This window comes from Drosophila ananassae, chromosome 2L, assembly GCF_017639315.1.
Source record: "Drosophila ananassae strain 14024-0371.13 chromosome 2L, ASM1763931v2, whole genome shotgun sequence".
NCBI classification, from domain to species: Eukaryota; Metazoa; Arthropoda; class Insecta; order Diptera; family Drosophilidae; genus Drosophila; species Drosophila ananassae.
This window is the reverse complement of record NC_057927.1, coordinates 11,418,857-11,436,188: the sequence shown is the minus strand read 5'-3', so window position 1 is coordinate 11,436,188 and position 17,332 is coordinate 11,418,857. Positions and strand designations below refer to the sequence as shown.

Here is a 17,332-nt window from a genome sequence, read left to right as displayed (position 1 = left end):
CTGGAGGGAAAAAGCACTTTGTTTTTTGCTTTTCGCGCATTTCCATGCACTGGCCGTCGGCATAATTTGCACTTCATTTGCCGACAGAAGAACCGAGCACACAAAAAGGAAATGTCTTTGGCCGCCAAGGACAAGGATAAGGATTTGCCGGTGGGTGGCTCTGATTGCTCAGCGGCGATAGCGCTGCGAAATGAGTTTTTCCTTCCGCCGTTCTCGAGTTTATTTGTATGGCGGCCGCGTTCGCTGTCCTTCGAGTATGTTTTGGCATAATTTTCAGCTCTGTTGTTCGGTGCTTTGTGTTTGTAATTACATTTTCGCATCTACCCAAGATTACAAAATATTTAAATCGATTTTTTGCCACCAGGTTGTTCTCTCCCGGCCAACCTCTATAACTTCTCCCACAATTAGCCGTGTTAAGGAGCATATAATCATGACCATTCTCCGAGGACTCGGGCTGGAGTGCGTCTGGGAGTGGGAGTGACACTTGGCTGTCAAAAGCTGTGCTACGTGACATTATTAGCAATGCAGTCCTGCCGCAATATTCCGTAGATACGTCCTTGCCTCCGTGGCATGCCGCCGCCGGCTACATCTGTTGTGGAGGGCGTGCCGGAGCGGGTGTTTCATGATTTATGACTATGACAGAACTAATGATGCCACATTCGTTAGATGCTAGGAGTGCGCCAGTGGCAGTGGCACGGGGATATCATTATATTCCCATACATATCCACGTCTGCTCTGGTATTCCTTTTTCGAGTCAAAGTTTCACGTTTGACGCATTCGACACACGCCGAAGATAGCCGAACGTTTTGCAGAACAAATCGCAAGTATGGCTGCCACTTGTAAACTTCAGCTTGTAGTTCAATCTGCCGCAGGAAAAGTTTCTGTTTTGCCGGGGCATGTCATAAAAACTCACCCACTCGCCCCATCGCCTTGGCCGATGAATGATTCAACGCAATATCCATGGATTCAGTGACGACATCAGCGCCAAACACCCCATTTGCTTCCCAGCCGGTAAAAATCACCACGAGTCCTAGTGTGGGGGCTCGTATCTAAAAAAACAAAACTTTTTTCTGGCAAACTTGACTGGAGATTATACAAAATATTTTATAAAGATGTTAAAAATAGATGTAATTCTTATGAAATGTTAACTTTATTTAAGAAAAAAAGAAGGTACTATAATAGTCGGAATATTCCTTGAAATATTATAATTTTTCCATACTTTTTTTCTTGAAATATTAAAAAAATATGACAACGCTTTAGTGTAAAATAGGGCTTAAAATTTCAAAAATTTCTTATTGTGCAGGCCAAGTTTCGTTTGAGAATGCGTATCTTCTCTGGCATGTGGCCAAATGTGCGGCACATCCTGCCACCCTGGCGGCGCTTGCCATTTGCCTATATTAGTCATGCGGATCGAAAAAGACATGTGACGCTTAGAGACTCCGGAACTCCGGTGCGGCGCCGCCCCATGCCTCACTCTGCCAGCCCCCAACTTACAGCAAGCTTTTACTATGCGGAGACGTCAGTGGCTGTCACTGTTTTACAACTACAACATGCTCGGTTGCGGTAAGAGCGGGTTGAGCGGAAGTTTTTGCCTCCACCCTCCACCCCGCCCAAACAAGGACCTGCCACCACCCACCTTGCCACGCGGTAGCGCAGATAGCGGCAAAGCCAAAACAAAAAGCTTTTCATTCATCAAAAGAAATCAGGCGCGAGCGACAGAGACCGATGATGCGGCAGGACCGAGGGCGGGAAAGGAATAGTATGCTTCGGATAGAGTGTGCGCCATTTGGCGACTCGTGGAGCTGTTTTTTGCCTATTTCATGGCCTGGCTCTTTGCTATTTTGGTTGGACATATTCGCGGGCCAACTTGACGAAGCTTCTATTTCTGTGCATTGGCTTTTCATATGCGGTTGTTGCTTTTTCCCATACTTTCTCCTGATTTTTTTTCCACTTGTTTTTTTGTTTTATTTTTCGACTTCTTCAATTGCGCTTTAGGGTTCATTCATGAAATTTGACAAGCTGACTCGACTCGCGTTGAACAAACAAAGACGAATTTCGAGCTTTTATTCCTTTTGTCATTTTAATTGCCTTTTGCTGGCTGGCTATTTTTAGATCTCATTGTGTCTCAAAGGAGTATTTTCTCAATAAATTCTAAATCTGACTACAAAAAGGCTTTAAACTTGAGCTCAACTTGACCTTTAAGAAATAGGATTTTAAATAAATTTAAGGGAGAATGTTTGGAAAAATGTAACCCTCCAGATGATGCAACAATTACATTTCAAAATGTAATCTATCATACGCCATGTTGTACCATAAAATCTTTGATAATTTTTCCTAGGCTTCTAAAAACTTATACCTTTGCAGTTACATTTTAAAAAATTAATCCTTTGAAGTTTCTTAAAGGTCTTAAATCCCCTTTAGCCCTTTTAAATATTTTAAAAAAGTTTAAAGAAATATTACAATATTATTACTCATACGCCATGGGGTACGCGTTTTAAATTGCTAATCATAGATAACATTTTAAAATGAAAAGCCAGAAAATAATATTTTAAGAATTCTAGACAATGGAAAAGTATTTATTAGTCTTTAAAAAGAAATGTAAACCAATAATTTAACTTAATATTTAAGTTGATACATTTTTAACGCATTTTTCAGGACACTTAAATAGACTGGAATGAATATTTTTTAAAGAATAAGAGCATCCAAAGTGTTAAATATATGAATTCATGTCTAAAAGGATCATGTTAAGAAGAATGAAATGACGGTGGAGAATTTTCCGACTCAGTTTTCTCATCACTCACCCACTCCGCATCACTTTCCCTCTCTGCAAACAGCTGAGAGCTAGCGGCCCATACTCCAGAAAGCTTTCGTCAAGTTGACCAAGCTTTTCCAATGCGTTCCACAGGCCGAACACAGTCGGAGCTCGTACATGAAACACTTGAAAAAAAGTCGAGTATAAAAGATGTTGGGATTGTTGGAACTGTAGAAGCAGAAGCATCCTTGAACAAACGTTTGGAATCCAACAGACTTTTCGGTTTACAGTACGCGACGTTGACTCCGAGAGTACGGACATGACAGCGGGTGAACGAAAACAGGAATCGAACTGAGACACAGGACACGCGCACTCACACAAACACATACACAGCTGTATATAATTGAAGCGCCAAGTGCCAGTGTCCTAGAAATCGAACATCAGAAACAACGGAAAACCGAATCGAACGCGATAATGGAAAAGTAATTGGAGGGTCGGTTAACGGGATGATAAGCCGAGTGAAGGCGAAGGAAAAGTGCAAGTGAAAAGTGCCTATAAGAAGCAGAAAATCAAACACTAACACACACACACACATACAACCGCGACACACGCACACACGCGCGCGCACATACACACAAAGGAAACGTCATATGCCAGAGGCATTGACAGGAGCCAGTGGAAAAGCATTTTGTGTATCCTATTTTGAGGCCCCAACCAAGCAGGCGAGCGTGTCCTTAGCCATATCCCAAGCCGAAGTCAACAACGAAAACAACAAAACCACAACAACAGCAGCAATTACACCGTGTAGTTGCTCTATAATGATAGATTTCAAAAAAATAAATTGAGCAAATTATCGTATAAACGTGCCCTCGAATCGAAAGTCTAAAAATACCCATAGTACCCGCAGCTACCCCACCGCAGTACCGTGCGACGCCAACTTGTCGAGGTCCTGTAATCCTCACCGCAGACCGCCCCCGTTCCCAGCTCCCAGCAGGAAAAGAAGGGTCCAAGTGGCGCAACTGACTTTAAATTATGCATGCCCATTGATTTTCCGACCACCGTCGCCATCATCCAAGCCGCCGTCGTTATATCCCCATCATCTATATCGCCAGCCTATCCGGGCTTTGTTGTCGCATGTTATCAGCGGAACTAGCGTCCTCGACGGCTTTGTTGAATGCGAGTTATCAGCGCAGCAACGGCCCCTCGAAAGGTGAGCCCTTGTTCTTACCTCCATTTTTCCCAGACAATCCATTCATCCGTCCTGGCCATTATCCATTCACTCCATCCGCCAAGGGCATGCGGCAGGAAGGCCGTCTATTTATTAGACCTGGCCAAAAATCTCACAATATCTCAGACAATGTACATAAATGGTTACCCATACATTATCAAAGAATAAGAAGAATTTGTAAAAGCAAAAAGGTTTTTATCTGTCAAAGTTTTGTTTTGTTTTCTATGAACTCTCTCTTATTTTAGACAGTTTTTATATAATATTATAAATATTCATGAAAAGAAAGTCCTCTTACAGTAAATGCGCTGTAAGATAAAAATAAGTTAATAAATACATTTCATTATATGTTATCCCTCTGGATAATATTATACACAAATTAATCCAATGACTAACCCAGAGTTTAATTAAACATTTCTTTATTTTAAAATAAAGTAATAATTAAATTACGAATCAATAATAAAAGATTCCAATCGGTTTGAATTTTCTGCACCCTCAGGACCTCAGCCATTGAGATGCTTTTCCATTATAGTACCCTCTCGCCTAATAATTTCAATCAAAAGGCCATAAAATACGTTTATAACTCATTTATAATGCTTATTAACACATACGAGGAGTGGGCGGCAGCTCATTAGCACCCTTGGACATGACCTATTCGCATTCTGCAGCCTCTTTGGCCCGGGACCAGGCCCAGGCCCCACTCTCCTTCCGCGTCTGCTGTTAATGCTGCGTCATTGTTGGCACTACACAACTGCTTTTAATCAGATTTCAATTATAATTCCATTTTACTGCACTAATGTCGTTTGGCGCCCACTGCTAGAGAATGCCTGCCACCATATTCGACCCTCTGACATCCAACCACCGCCCGTCACCCACTGCACCACCCTAGTGCCCTCCATTTGGGGCTGCCCACGCCGGGTAATTTCCTTTTGTGCAACACCATTTTAATGAAATTTATTAGGGCTGACAACGGCTCTGCACCGATGGCGTTAAAATTTCCATTCGAACGACTGCTTAGGCTCCCACCGGAAATAAAGTTATAAAATGTCAACAAGAATGCTAACCCGAAACAGTTGCTACACATCCGGAATGCAACTCTGTGTCTAGTTGGTGTGTGGTGCTTGTGTGTGTGTCACTTTTGTTTTTGTTTCAAGTTTTTTGCTGACGTTGTTCTAACGATTTTACGACTTGATGGCATGCTCTAAACGCAATTGTACCTTCTTGGGTTTTCGCAAAATTTCCAACGACATGCAACAAGGAGTTGCACAGAAATTGACTTTATGGTCCGCATTCAGAGAGGCAATTGGCTTGATTATACAAATTGTTCCCCAGATTATAAATTAGATTGCAGTTTGCATATTAAAGAGAATTAGGTGGTATTTTCCACATCCTTGAATTTTCTTAAGGTTAATCATGAACTAGATTGCACTTTATAGGATGTAGGATCAGAGATTTTATATTACAACTGTGATATATAGACAAGAGCTGGCCTATGATATTCTTCCAATTTTTAGAAAATGACTAATATATTACTTTTCTAAATAATTATATAATTTGCTAAATACAATAGAAAGTTTTCCTAACAATTCTTAAAGATTAACACTTTGAGAGGACTCTCTTTGGGACTTATTTCAAACAAAAGAGTTGCCACAAAGAACTTTTCCATCCACATTGCAAATAACCAATTCAATCAAATCTGAGTATGAAAGACAATACCATTGTGTGTATTGTGTGTATTGGGCAAGGATTAAATGAAAAGTCAACCCACATGTTGGGATTAAGTGTTGCTTTTGACACGAAGTTGTTAAAACCATTTTCTTCCGTCTTCTTTTGTTGCAGATGAAGTTTGCCTCTCGACAGCATATGACAAGGGCTACACAGCAACAACATCATCCACAACAACAACAACAACCACTGCAGGAGCAACATCAGCAACAGAAAAGCCGACAGCAGCAACAATGACCAAGCAATTGACAACCAGCATTGCCACCAATGCAGCATCGAGTATAACGCAAGCGGGTGATTTGGCGCCCACTGTTATTTCCCCAACCACTGGAGCCACCATTGAAACCGGATCAGGGGTGGGAGGGGTTGCTGCTGCAGGAACAGCAGCACCCATCAACGAGACAACAAAGACTTTGACGCAAGCTGCAACTTCTGCCACAGCATCACAAACAACAACAACAACAACAGCAGCAGCTACTAAACCCTCGAGTAGCGATGCCAGTGGCAGATCAGCAGCTTTGGAACGTGCCTATGTCCACGATGTCTACGAGCACTGCGAAGAGCCCACGGGACCCATCCGACCCCGGATGGCCCATTTCCTGGGGAACTTGGAGCCCGGTTCCGTGGTCTGCGACGTGGGCTGTGGCAGCGGCCGATACCTCACCCAGTGCAACCCGGCCATCTGCACCATTGGCGTGGAGCGTTGTTATCGTCTGAGTAAAGTGGCCCACGAGAAAGGAGGCGAGGTAAGTGACCTGAAATCTCCATATATAATATATAAAGGGGTGAAGAATCAATCCACAAATCGTATAAGGTATTCCGCTTAAAAATTGTATAGAAATTGAACAAGATATAGCCATCGTTTGGGGGGCTATATAGTGCTTCCATCTATATCTCATCAAATCCGAAGGGGATCCCCCAGAAAATTTGATAAAAAACCTAAAAAATATTTCGTTCCTAGATTTTGACTCAGAATGATGGAGAATCGATCCACAAATCGTTTAAGGTATTCCGCTCAAGAATCGAGTGGAATTTGGCCAAGATATAGCCATCACTGGGGGCCATATAGTCCTTAAATCCATATCTCGTCAAATCCGAAGGGGATCCCCCAGAAAATTTGATGAAAAACCTAAAAAATATTTTGTTCCTAGATTTTGACGCAGAATGATGGAGAATCGACCCACAAATCGTTTAAGGCATTCCGCTTAAAATTCGGGTGCAATTTGGCCAAGATATAGCCATCGCTGGGGGCCATATAATCCTTAAATCCATATCTCATCAAATCCGAAGGGGATCCCCCAGAAAATTTGATGAAAAACCTAAAAAATATTTTGTTCCTAGATTTTGACGCAGAATGATGGAGAATCGATCCACAAATCGTTTAAGGTATTCCGCCCAAGAATCGGGTGGAATTTGGCCAAGATATAGCCATCGCTGGGGGCCATATAGTCCTTAAATCCATATCTCGTCAAATCCGAAGGGGATCCCCCAGAAAATTTGATGAAAAACCTAAAAAATATTTTGTTCCTAGATTTTGACGCAGAATGATGGAGAATCGATCCACAAGTCGTTTAAGGCATTCCGCTCAAGATTCGGGTGGAATTTGGCCAAGATATAGCCATCGCTGGGGGCCATATAGTCCTAAAATCCATATCTCATCAAATCCGAAGGGGATCCCCCAGAAAATTTGATGAAAAACCTAAAAAATATTTTGTTCCTAGATTTTGACGCAGAATGATGGAGAATCGACCCACAAATCGTTTAAGGCATTCCGCTTAAGATTCGGGTGGAATTTGGCCAAGATATAGCCATCGCTGGGGGCCACATAGTGTTTCCGTCTATATTTCATCCAATCCGACGAGGATCCCCCAGAAATTTTGATGAAAAACCTATAAAATATTTTATTGCCATATTGCCTTTTAGCTCTCCTAGATTAATGGGGAATCGCTTATGAATCCAATAAAAATTAGTCAAGAATTACATATATCAGAAAGAAAACTGAGAAAAAATGAGCTCGAGTTCCATTGCAGAAATGTATATAAGGAGAACTATTCAAAAGTTGTGTGTGCAACCTAATTGCACCCTGCTAATTGCATGTGTTTGGTGCGGTCGTGTTCTTGGAACTCTCTTGGCCATGCAATTGACCCATTTTGCTCTAACAAGCCGCAGAGGGAACAGGCACGGCTGGTGGTGAATGGAGGATGGAGAGGATCCTGGCCATAAACCATTGCCAGTATATTCAAATGCCAGTTGCTCCACTTGAGTTGGGCCATTAGGAGCATGCATAAATTATGCTTATCATTGGATATTATTTGCACATGTTCCGCTTTCTCACGCTGCATTGGGAGTTCTTAATGCCCCATAATTGCAATGGTCCACAATGGTGTCGTTAAACGAGTCATTCGGAGAAGGAGCCAACGGGCCACATCTAATAAACTGCAGATGCTTGTCGGGCAAAATTGTGCGAAATGGCCGATTGCACTTTCCGTTGCAGGAGTTTCAAAATGAAAGAAATGGAAATCGATACAGCATAAGTAGGTGCATAAGTAGGGTCTAAAAATATGAGAAAAAGTTTCCTCTACACAAAGTTCGAAGTACTTACCAAGTTTATTTCAATTTTACTTCACTTCAAGTATGTGAATATATTTGATTAAATGTTTATGGTTTGAGATGCACCCTTCCAATGTTTTGCCACAATTAAGTGATACGCTCTGCCATGTCATAATGAATATGAACTATAGGGCACTTAGTTTTTTCCTCAAACAATTCCCCCTTAACAATGACACAACTCTTCTGCATACTTGTTCCCTGTCGCTATTGTCCTGCCGCTGTTGTACTGCTCCTGGCTGGCAACCCACACCATTTCCTTTCACAGCGAACAACAATAAATTGCGAAAACCCCTTCATCTGCGCAATAAAAAACGCGAGGCCTGAGGTATGCAATAATCTATTACTAACGCTGGGCTTTGGAGCGTTCCGCTTATTTATGGTGCCATTTGCAGGCTGGCAGGCAGGCGGGTGGACGGCAGAAAACCATTTCCCAAGAAGTGCATTCTCCATTTTCTATTCGCTGCCAGGGGCTTTTCCGCTTTCCATTTTACCATAATCGACAACACGCATTCTTCGCATTTAAATTGCTTTTTGTGTGTGGCACTGACACAGTGTGTTGTTGCAACAACGGCCCTGCGACAGGCCCTCGGCAGCCACACTGCAACTGCAGCTGCTGAGGTTCGCCCACTATTTACAGTAAATGGTTTAATTTATTTAATAACATGCCACATTTCCGTGACCGGACAGGTTCGATTGTTCGCCGACCGGTCCTTGACATTTAACCAATGTCCTGCCATTGATTATCCGCATGTGTCTCTAATCATTCCACTTACCACGTTTGCATAACAAAAAGCACGTAATTCCATTCGATGTGCCAGATACTCAGTGTCAGTATTATTTCTATTTTTCTACATAATGTGTTTAAAATAAAGCCGACTGCAAAATGCCCAAAATGCGAACGTGACATGCAAGCGAATGCAAGTTTTGTTGCCAACTGGAAGCGAAAACTTTATGCAAAACCAATTTAACTTGGTCCGGGCCAGAGTGCAGAGTTGGTGGGGAAACTTTGATTCCTGCAACTCGTGCACGGCCTGATTTTCAATAATTTTGTAAAGCAATAAGGCAGCAAGTGGAGCAACAGCAGCAATCTGACATCGACACGATTCACCCAGAAAAAAACTGAATTTAAAAATTTTTAATTTAGTTTTCATATCTCATAAAAGCTGAGGCTACAATATAATGACTAAGGGCTTAAAAATATAAAAAACAATAAAATTACCTCTACTAAATAAATGCATAATGTAAATCGAAAGAAACTTCTTCCAGTGCTCACTCAGTGGGACATCCTGTAGAGCTGTGGGAGCTCGTAAATCTTAACCCGCCCAAAATGGCGCATAAAATGGGCAGCTCACAGCACAGCCGCAAACATAAAAAAGTTAAACTCAATAACAGCAGCTGAAAGCGAAAGTGAAAAAGGTGCAGAGTTTTTGGCCCACTTTTGCCTGCGGATCCTCCTTTTTTTGCCTGCAATTTTCAGTTTGCATAAAAAATGGCCTAAGGATTCGTTCTTGGCGTTCTTAAGCGCCATTTAAATGAGCCGCAAGCCAAAAAGAGAAACTGCATAAAGCATAAGTATTTTCGTATTTTTCTTGTTGGCCAAGTGAGGAGGTCTTTCTGCTGCTGCACTTTGCCCTCATTAGCGTGCAACGTGGCGTATGCGTAACGTGCTTCACTCTCACCTAGAAGCCTTGTCAACATAAATTTCAAAAGCGTCATGTGCCCGACCCGTGTGACATTACACACCCACAAAGCCCCCCGTTGGATGTGTGTGAAAAATGGCAACTGCTATAAATACGATTTGTAAGGCCCAGAGAGCACTGAAAAGCGAACCGAATAAGGATAAAGGAAAATGTCAACGTGGGCATTCATCCTGCCCCATGGACATTGAAAGGGGAAACTATGAAAGCTGCATGGGTTTGAATTAAATGCACGCGCTGGAAAGTGTGCGGGAGATCTGATGGATGGTAGCTATCCATGCAAAAGTAGCAAATAACAACACAAAAGAAGCCATTTCTGGTTGAAATGTATCAGGAGCTGTTTGCTTTATTTCACATTTATACTTTCATTTAACAAATGAGCCATAACTTCGGTCATTTTATAGCAATACCATCTCTGTAATCAAGATATTAATTATTTTAAGTATCTGTATCATTAGTTATTCCATTTCCAACCTAAACGTCATTTCTCTCTCGAGGGCTGATAAAAACACTTATGGTAATGGATATTTACTGAAAACTGGGAACTTTCCAGGCCAGCCTCAGTCTGAATTACAGCCACCTTGTTAGCAGCACCTGGAGCAGAAAACTCTGAGCCAAGAAGAGGGCTTGGTGGGTCAAGGATATTTCTTTTTTGCAGACGAACACGCCCACAATCGGGGAAAAAGCAAATACACGCTGGGGCTTGTAACATTGGCGGAGCAGGAGAGATTTACAAGCACAACTAAATTGCAGAAAATAAATTGTCATTTCATCAGGAAGAGAATCATGGATTTCCGTCCTGAAATACATTTATTTTACAGTCGCTGAGGACAATATATATTTGATATTTTTAGTGAAAATTGAGCGCAATAGAATTTCCTGGATGATTGCAAATCCCTATTTGCCGTTCGTGATATTTTGCAATGCATTTTGTGAAAACTGCGCAAATCGAAACGGAATTCATCATCGACACTATTCAGCCGTTAAGAAATTTGTCATTTATTCGACTGACGACTAAAATAGACGAAGCATTGTTTGGACTTCCTTTTGCGTCCTGCCGTGGTAATTGACACCATCAGTTGTGGCCATGACACGAAAATGAATATAAATGGCGTGCATCCACCTGAACGGACATATTGTTCTATTTGCCACCATTGGGTTAGGTCAGTTTGGGGCACCTGGTCAGCTTACAACGAAGTGGACTATGCCTTGCCAGCCCCACCCCTTTTCCTTGACAAATGGTCGAAGCCAGCTTGACCAAATATTCCGATCAGAGACAGCTGGATAACTTTGTTATTCCGTTCACCGCACTGTCGTGGAAAAGTTTCTAATTGCAAATTAATGTTTTTTAACCGAAAGAGATACTGACTGCATTATTCAATGGGTCTGATGTGCTTTGATATGGAAATGGCTACTGGGGGGAGTTTGTGCCAAAATGTTGTGCCATGTTGGCAAGTCCGGACTCCGGAGCTTGAAATTGCATCATCCCACACAGTTTCGCTTTTTGCTTTATGCAGCTTTCAATTGCATACTTTTGCGGGCAGGGCACATGGGAAATTGCTTCCGGGAACTCAACGTCAGCGACAGAGACCAGGAATGCTTGTGGTATTGAATCAGCAAAGAGATTCCTGCATGGACTAAGCCCCAATGCAACTTAATTGGCATGTCATTGCTGGGGATCGAAAGGACTTACTACGAGGAGCTTCTTTCAATGAAATTATTTTTCAAAAGCGGGGAATTCACCGGAAATTAATAGTTTCATGATGTCCTCTATCGAACTTTTAAAGAAATAATAAAGGATAATATCAAATAATTCAACTACATTGTATTATATGATTTTTCTTTCCAGGTGGCCTTGTGCGATAATCTGGAGCTGCCTTTCCGAGACGACAGCTTTGATGCGGTACTCTCCCTAGCGGTGGTTCATCACTTCGCCACCACCGAGCGTCGTGTCCAAGCCCTGCGAGAACTAGCCAGAATCTTGAGAATAGGAGGGAGGGTTGTGATCACCGTATGGGCACTGGAGCAGCGGCACCGCCGCTTCGAATCCCAGGATGTTCTCATTCCCTGGCAGCCACCAAAGAACCGAAATTACTCGTACTCCGACGAGGAAGACGACGACAACTTCCAGCCACCCTACCACGCCTACACCGAGGACTCTACGAATTCCAGTCGATCGGCGGGAGATGGAGATAGTTCCAGTCTGAGCTCATCGTCACCGGGAGAGTCCTGCTACAGCTTCGTGCGGCGAGCCATACAGGTAAAGAGAAATTAATTTTTAGTAACTAAAATTTATTAAAATTAACTTAAATGTTGACTTTATTTCAGAAACTTGCTCGTGGACGTCGCCATGCGTGGTTTATGGACTCTTGGTCCTCGAAGGACACAAAGAATGACAGCAGCCTGGACTTCGAGGATGCCAAAGACCTTCCTATCGAACTGCGTCGCCTGGAGGACTTCGAGGACTTTCCCGACCCGCCGCTCTCTGCCGGATTAAAGTCCCGCAGCTTGGGCAGCATTCTCCAGCCGCCGCCCCGCCAGATTGTTCGCTCCCGGTCGAGCGTCCCCAGCCTGGGAGGTCCCCTAATCCCAGGGGAGTCGAAGGCTACTGCGGCGGCCTTGCTGCTTAATCCTACCGAAGGTCAGCAGCAGCTCCAGTTGAACGGAAGGCATTCGCCCACGACCACAGCCAGTGCCGGGAACACGCTAAGCCGCCGGCCAAAGCTCATCAAACAAAAGCAGTCCTTGTGCGATGACGACGCAGCTACGCCCCCGGCTGCTCCGGAAGCTTTTCAAATGCTGACCAACTACAATGGAGCCAATGGGGCCGTGAGCAGTAGCCTGTATATGCGAAGTGGATGCTACGCAGGAAACTTTCACCAGCATGCTTCCTCCTCGCCCTCCAACACCGGCACGTCAGCCTCTCCATCGGCGGTTCCACCACAAGCCGGTGGCCCTGGAGGATCTGGAGCAGCGCCTACATTCTTGCGTAAACAAAGCTCCCTTAATGAGGAACTGATGGCCTGCAACCGACTGCGGGAGAAGGAGCGTGTGCGGAAGCGCATCCAGAAGCAAACCTCCCTGAACGAAGCCTTCCTTTGCCGATCGGCTTTGTTCTCTAAGCGGCTGCAGGTGATCCGTGAGGGGTTCACCACCAAGATCAAGAGCTCCACCGGCAGCCTGGAGCGGGTGACAAAAACAGGCATCAGCAAGCTCATCCAGAACATCAAGAGTGGGCCGCAGAATCCTCTCCAGAATTTATCGCATGTGGACAAAACTACGGCTCTTAACAACAACAACAAGCACGGAATGGATCAGACAGGCCATCAGCACCAGCACCACCACCACCATCATCACCACCACCACCTTGCCAACAGCCACCAGTCGCACAACCACCTGTCGCACCTGATACACCCGGCTTCCGGCACTGCCACTGCCTCGGGAGGACCAGTGACATACTGCAGCATTGTGGAGTGCACTCTGGCGAATTTGTGCCACTGCAGCCAGTATCAGCAGGAGTGTCCTGCCTGTGCTGACGGGATGCAGTGCGACAAAGCCAGACGGCACTCCCGGGAATCGGGCTCCGACTCCTCCAAGGACAGCAGCCTGCAGTCAGACACCAGCATCGAGTCGGAGGACAGCTTCGCTTCCGTTATCTTTATACCCAAGCCGGAGCAGCACCAGCAGCAGCTCAACTACCAGCAGCAGCACCAGAACTCCAACTCCAGTTCCAGCAACTCCTCCTCCAGCAATGGACAACGGGGGGCGAGTGGAACTGCAGCTGGTGGCAATCCCGGGATGATTCCTGGCGGCTCTCGTCTGCCTCCCACACACTCTGTGCCAACCTCCCCCCTGATCATGCCCTGCCCCCCGACCCCGGCTCATTCCCCGGCCGCCATTCAAGGTACTGTGACATCGCCTCCGCAATCCACTGCAGCGGTTACGGCAGCCATGGCGATTCTGACGCCTCCTTCGAAGCCAGCCCGGTTCAGTTTCGACGAGGCTCATATAAAGCAGCAAAAGGAGCAGCAGAGGGAGCAATTGGAGAACCTGAAAGAGCAGCAAAAAGGACAAATCAAGGAGCAAAAGGGTGACCTTAAAGAAGCGCAAAAAGAGGATAAAAAAAAACCGCCAGAGAAGGATGAAAAAGAAACAAAAAAAGTCCCATCTCCCATCCATCGAATAACCCGCCAGGCTATACGGGACTTGCCTCCCATTCCCAAGTTCCGAAAACAGCAGTCCCTGCAACTGCAGCGCCAAAGTTTTCCCATCATCCGGAGAGCTTCCGGCTCGGGAATTTCCGCCTCATGCTCTTCCTCTTCGCTGGCCAGCAAGCTGCTCTCCCTGGAACTATTCAACCCAGCCACCGATGACCTGGACAGTGACTCCAGTGAGCCCTCCTCCCCCGATTCCATTGACAGTGTGATCAGTGCACCACGATCAGCCAAGGTGCCCTCGGGAAGTGGCGAGGGCGGCGACGGATCAGCCAACTCTAACTCTGCTTCCCAAGACGAGGGGGAGCCCAATCTGGCGAAGCTGATTAGCATCCAGCAGGAGCAATACCACAAGGGTGAGCTGCAGATCAGCAATAGTTCCTGCTCCCAGACTGCTCCGGAGGACGACATAATCCTGAATGCGGACAGTGCGCCCCTGTTGCCGGAAAAGCGGGAAGGGGCCAATCAGCAGCAGGACTGCGCCGAGTTTGCCGAGCAACTGACAGCCCAACTACAGAGGGAGTTGGAGGACAAGAACACTCGCACCGAGTGCCGGTACCTGGATGGAATCGGTATGGGTGACCTGTCGGAGATATTGGGCGGCGGCAAGAAGCGTTCCAATGGCGATCTTAGCGCCTTTCGTGATGAGCTCCGGGAACGACGCCTGATGCTGGCAAATCTCTCCACGCAGCCCAGCCTCCAGCAATCGCCGGTAAGCTCCTCCACCTCGTCCTTGTCCTCGCAGACCCGCAGTTTCACCATCCAGGAGGAGGATGGCGAGGAGGAGGAGGAGGAGGAAAACGAGTCCAGCTATTCGCTGGGCGTGTACGAGCACTGTAAGATCTCCAAGTTCAGCTATAAGCGAAATCGCCACTACCAACTGAACCCAGAAACAGCCTATCTGCTACAGGACGATGGTGACAGCGATGTGAGAGAAGAAGATGAGGACGATGTCATACCGGAGGAGGAGGAACAGGAGGAGCCGGACGAGCAGGCCGAAGCCGAGGCCTTGGAAGCCAAGGGCGGAGACCAATTGGGTGAGGGAATGGCGGATTACGGCCAACGGCGCCGCCACATGGCCGCCTTAAAGGTGCAATCGCCTGTGGCTCCACAGCAGCACAATCAACAGCAACAGCAGGCACAACAGCAGCAGCCGCAGGAGCACACCCTGCAGCAGCGTCACTCATCCGACTCCCTGGAGCACTCGAACAGCTCCACCAACTCCCTGGACAGCCCCTCTCAGGGCGGGTCCAGCACTCATCATCGCTACTACCACGTGTTCCGCGAGGGCGAGCTGGACGCACTGATCAACCACCACGTGGCCAGCCTGCACATCGTCAGTTCCTACTACGAGCGTGCCAGCTGGTGCGTGGTGGCCGAAAAGGTCCAGGTGTGGACCATATAAAGCACTTTTCAAGGATGCAGGGTTTGAAACCGAAATGGTCCTCGATAGGGTTACTCTCTACGATATACGATTATTTCACACTCTTTAGAAACTATTCAAAAGAAGTTATAGTTTATAGACACAACCTCAGACACAAACCGGAAAAAATAGTTCATTTTATTATAATACTTTAATAGACATAAATATTATTATATACAATGGAGAAGGATAATTTTTTTGAAAATCCAATCGCTATATCGACTATCCATTTCGGTTTCAAGCCCTGCCCAATTGCGAAAGCCCATAACTAGCTGTAGTCTCTGATGCCCCCAAAGGAATTGTTAAATTTAGTCTCTTACTCTAGTCGGCTGGTGAGCTGAGGCGGGGAAGCCCCGATCTCAAGGCCAGCTTAATTATTACATTTACTCAACTGTTAGCAGACCTGCTCAATATCGCGAAAGCAGGGATTGCACTTCATTGAAATCCAATTTCAAAGCGAAACCACCTAGTTGTAAGTCCACAAAAGAAACGAATCGAATCGAATACGATAACTTTAACGATAATGATGCAACGCAAGCTAAATAGAAAATTTACTAATTCGTACAAAAGCTTAGTATCTACTTACAACGAAAATCTCTTTGTATCTTGCGCTATCTTTTCAATAAGTTTATTGCACTTTAAGCTATCATTTCCTAGCGAATAATCATCAAACGTCCACAAACAAAAGATATAGAACTTATACAACAGATATACGGCTAGACGAAGTAATATTGCAAGTACAACAAAACTAATCGAACACACAAGCTAATAGAACCCCCAACTGAATAATATCAATAATGCATTTATGTCCACAAATCAATGCTACCTACATAAAAAGGTATATCAAATGCAAGATAAATCAAAAGGTATTCACAGCATCTGGATATCTGTCCCACATTCTTTCCCTATGCTTACAAACCTCTAAATAATATTTGAAACCTGTTTTGAATGCACAATCTTATATTTACATTATTAGATTAAATAAAGTAACCAACTCACTTCCCAAAAACGGCCAAGATTCACGATTGCAACATGCCTAAAATATACACTTTTTTGTCAACTTAAGAACTGTTATTTGAAAAATAACGCAAACATTTTCAATAAAATATATTATATACATAACACTTATATGCGACTGTAAATGTGTTTTTTAGCTAGCAAAACTAACTTTATACCGTAAAATAATAGAAAAATTGAACAAGAAAGATTAAATATTAACTAACGTTGGGCGCAACATTAAATCATAACAGATAGAATTCGATTTAAAACTACTACTGCTCGAAATGCTGAAACATTTAAAGATATTTAGTATGTAACTAACACATCCAAAAAGACACAACAACACCGCCTACTAAGGAGAAAAACTATCAAAATATTCAATATTGGTAATTTGTAATGCATTAACAAAGACATTAAATAAACTAATAATAATTGCCAACATAAAATTCTTTAATTCATGCCATTTTTCAGACCCTGAACAGGAAGTATCCGATTTTGAATATCCCGCCGTTCACTTTGCGAGCTAGTTCTAAAATGTCAGTGCTGCAAAATGCCTTTTCTTTCGATGGGTTTAAAGGGACTTTAAAAGGAGAAATGTGCTCGTATTTGATGTATATCACCAACCTTAAATAAAATTAGCTTCGTTTTCCTGATATCGCTTTAATTTACTCATGGCAGCCGAAAAAA

At 44.4% G+C, this 17,332-nt stretch overlaps 1 protein-coding gene across 1 annotated transcript; it reads left to right on the top strand.

Moving 5' to 3' along the window:
* The first annotated feature begins 3,026 nt into the window (after nucleotides 1-3,026).
* On the top strand, nucleotides 3,027-17,078 carry LOC6499587. Its single transcript, XM_001954305.4, has 4 exons — nucleotides 3,027-3,962; nucleotides 5,817-6,448; nucleotides 11,859-12,269; nucleotides 12,338-17,078. The coding sequence occupies exons 1-4, from the start codon at nucleotides 3,887-3,889 to the stop codon at nucleotides 15,626-15,628; spliced, it is 4,410 nt and encodes a 1,469-aa protein (XP_001954341.3). The 5' UTR covers nucleotides 3,027-3,886; the 3' UTR covers nucleotides 15,629-17,078.
* Nucleotides 17,079-17,332: the final 254 nt, after the last annotated feature.

Coding starts and splice junctions, on each gene's coding strand:
- LOC6499587 (XM_001954305.4), top strand. CDS start 3,887: ATGTTATCAGCGGAACTAGCGTCCTCGACGGCTTTGTTGAATGCGAGT. Junction 6,449..11,858: donor CCCACGAGAAAGGAGGCGAG/GTAAGTGACCTG, acceptor TTTTCTTTCCAG/GTGGCCTTGTGCGATAATCT. Junction 12,270..12,337: donor TCGTGCGGCGAGCCATACAG/GTAAAGAGAAAT, acceptor ACTTTATTTCAG/AAACTTGCTCGTGGACGTCG.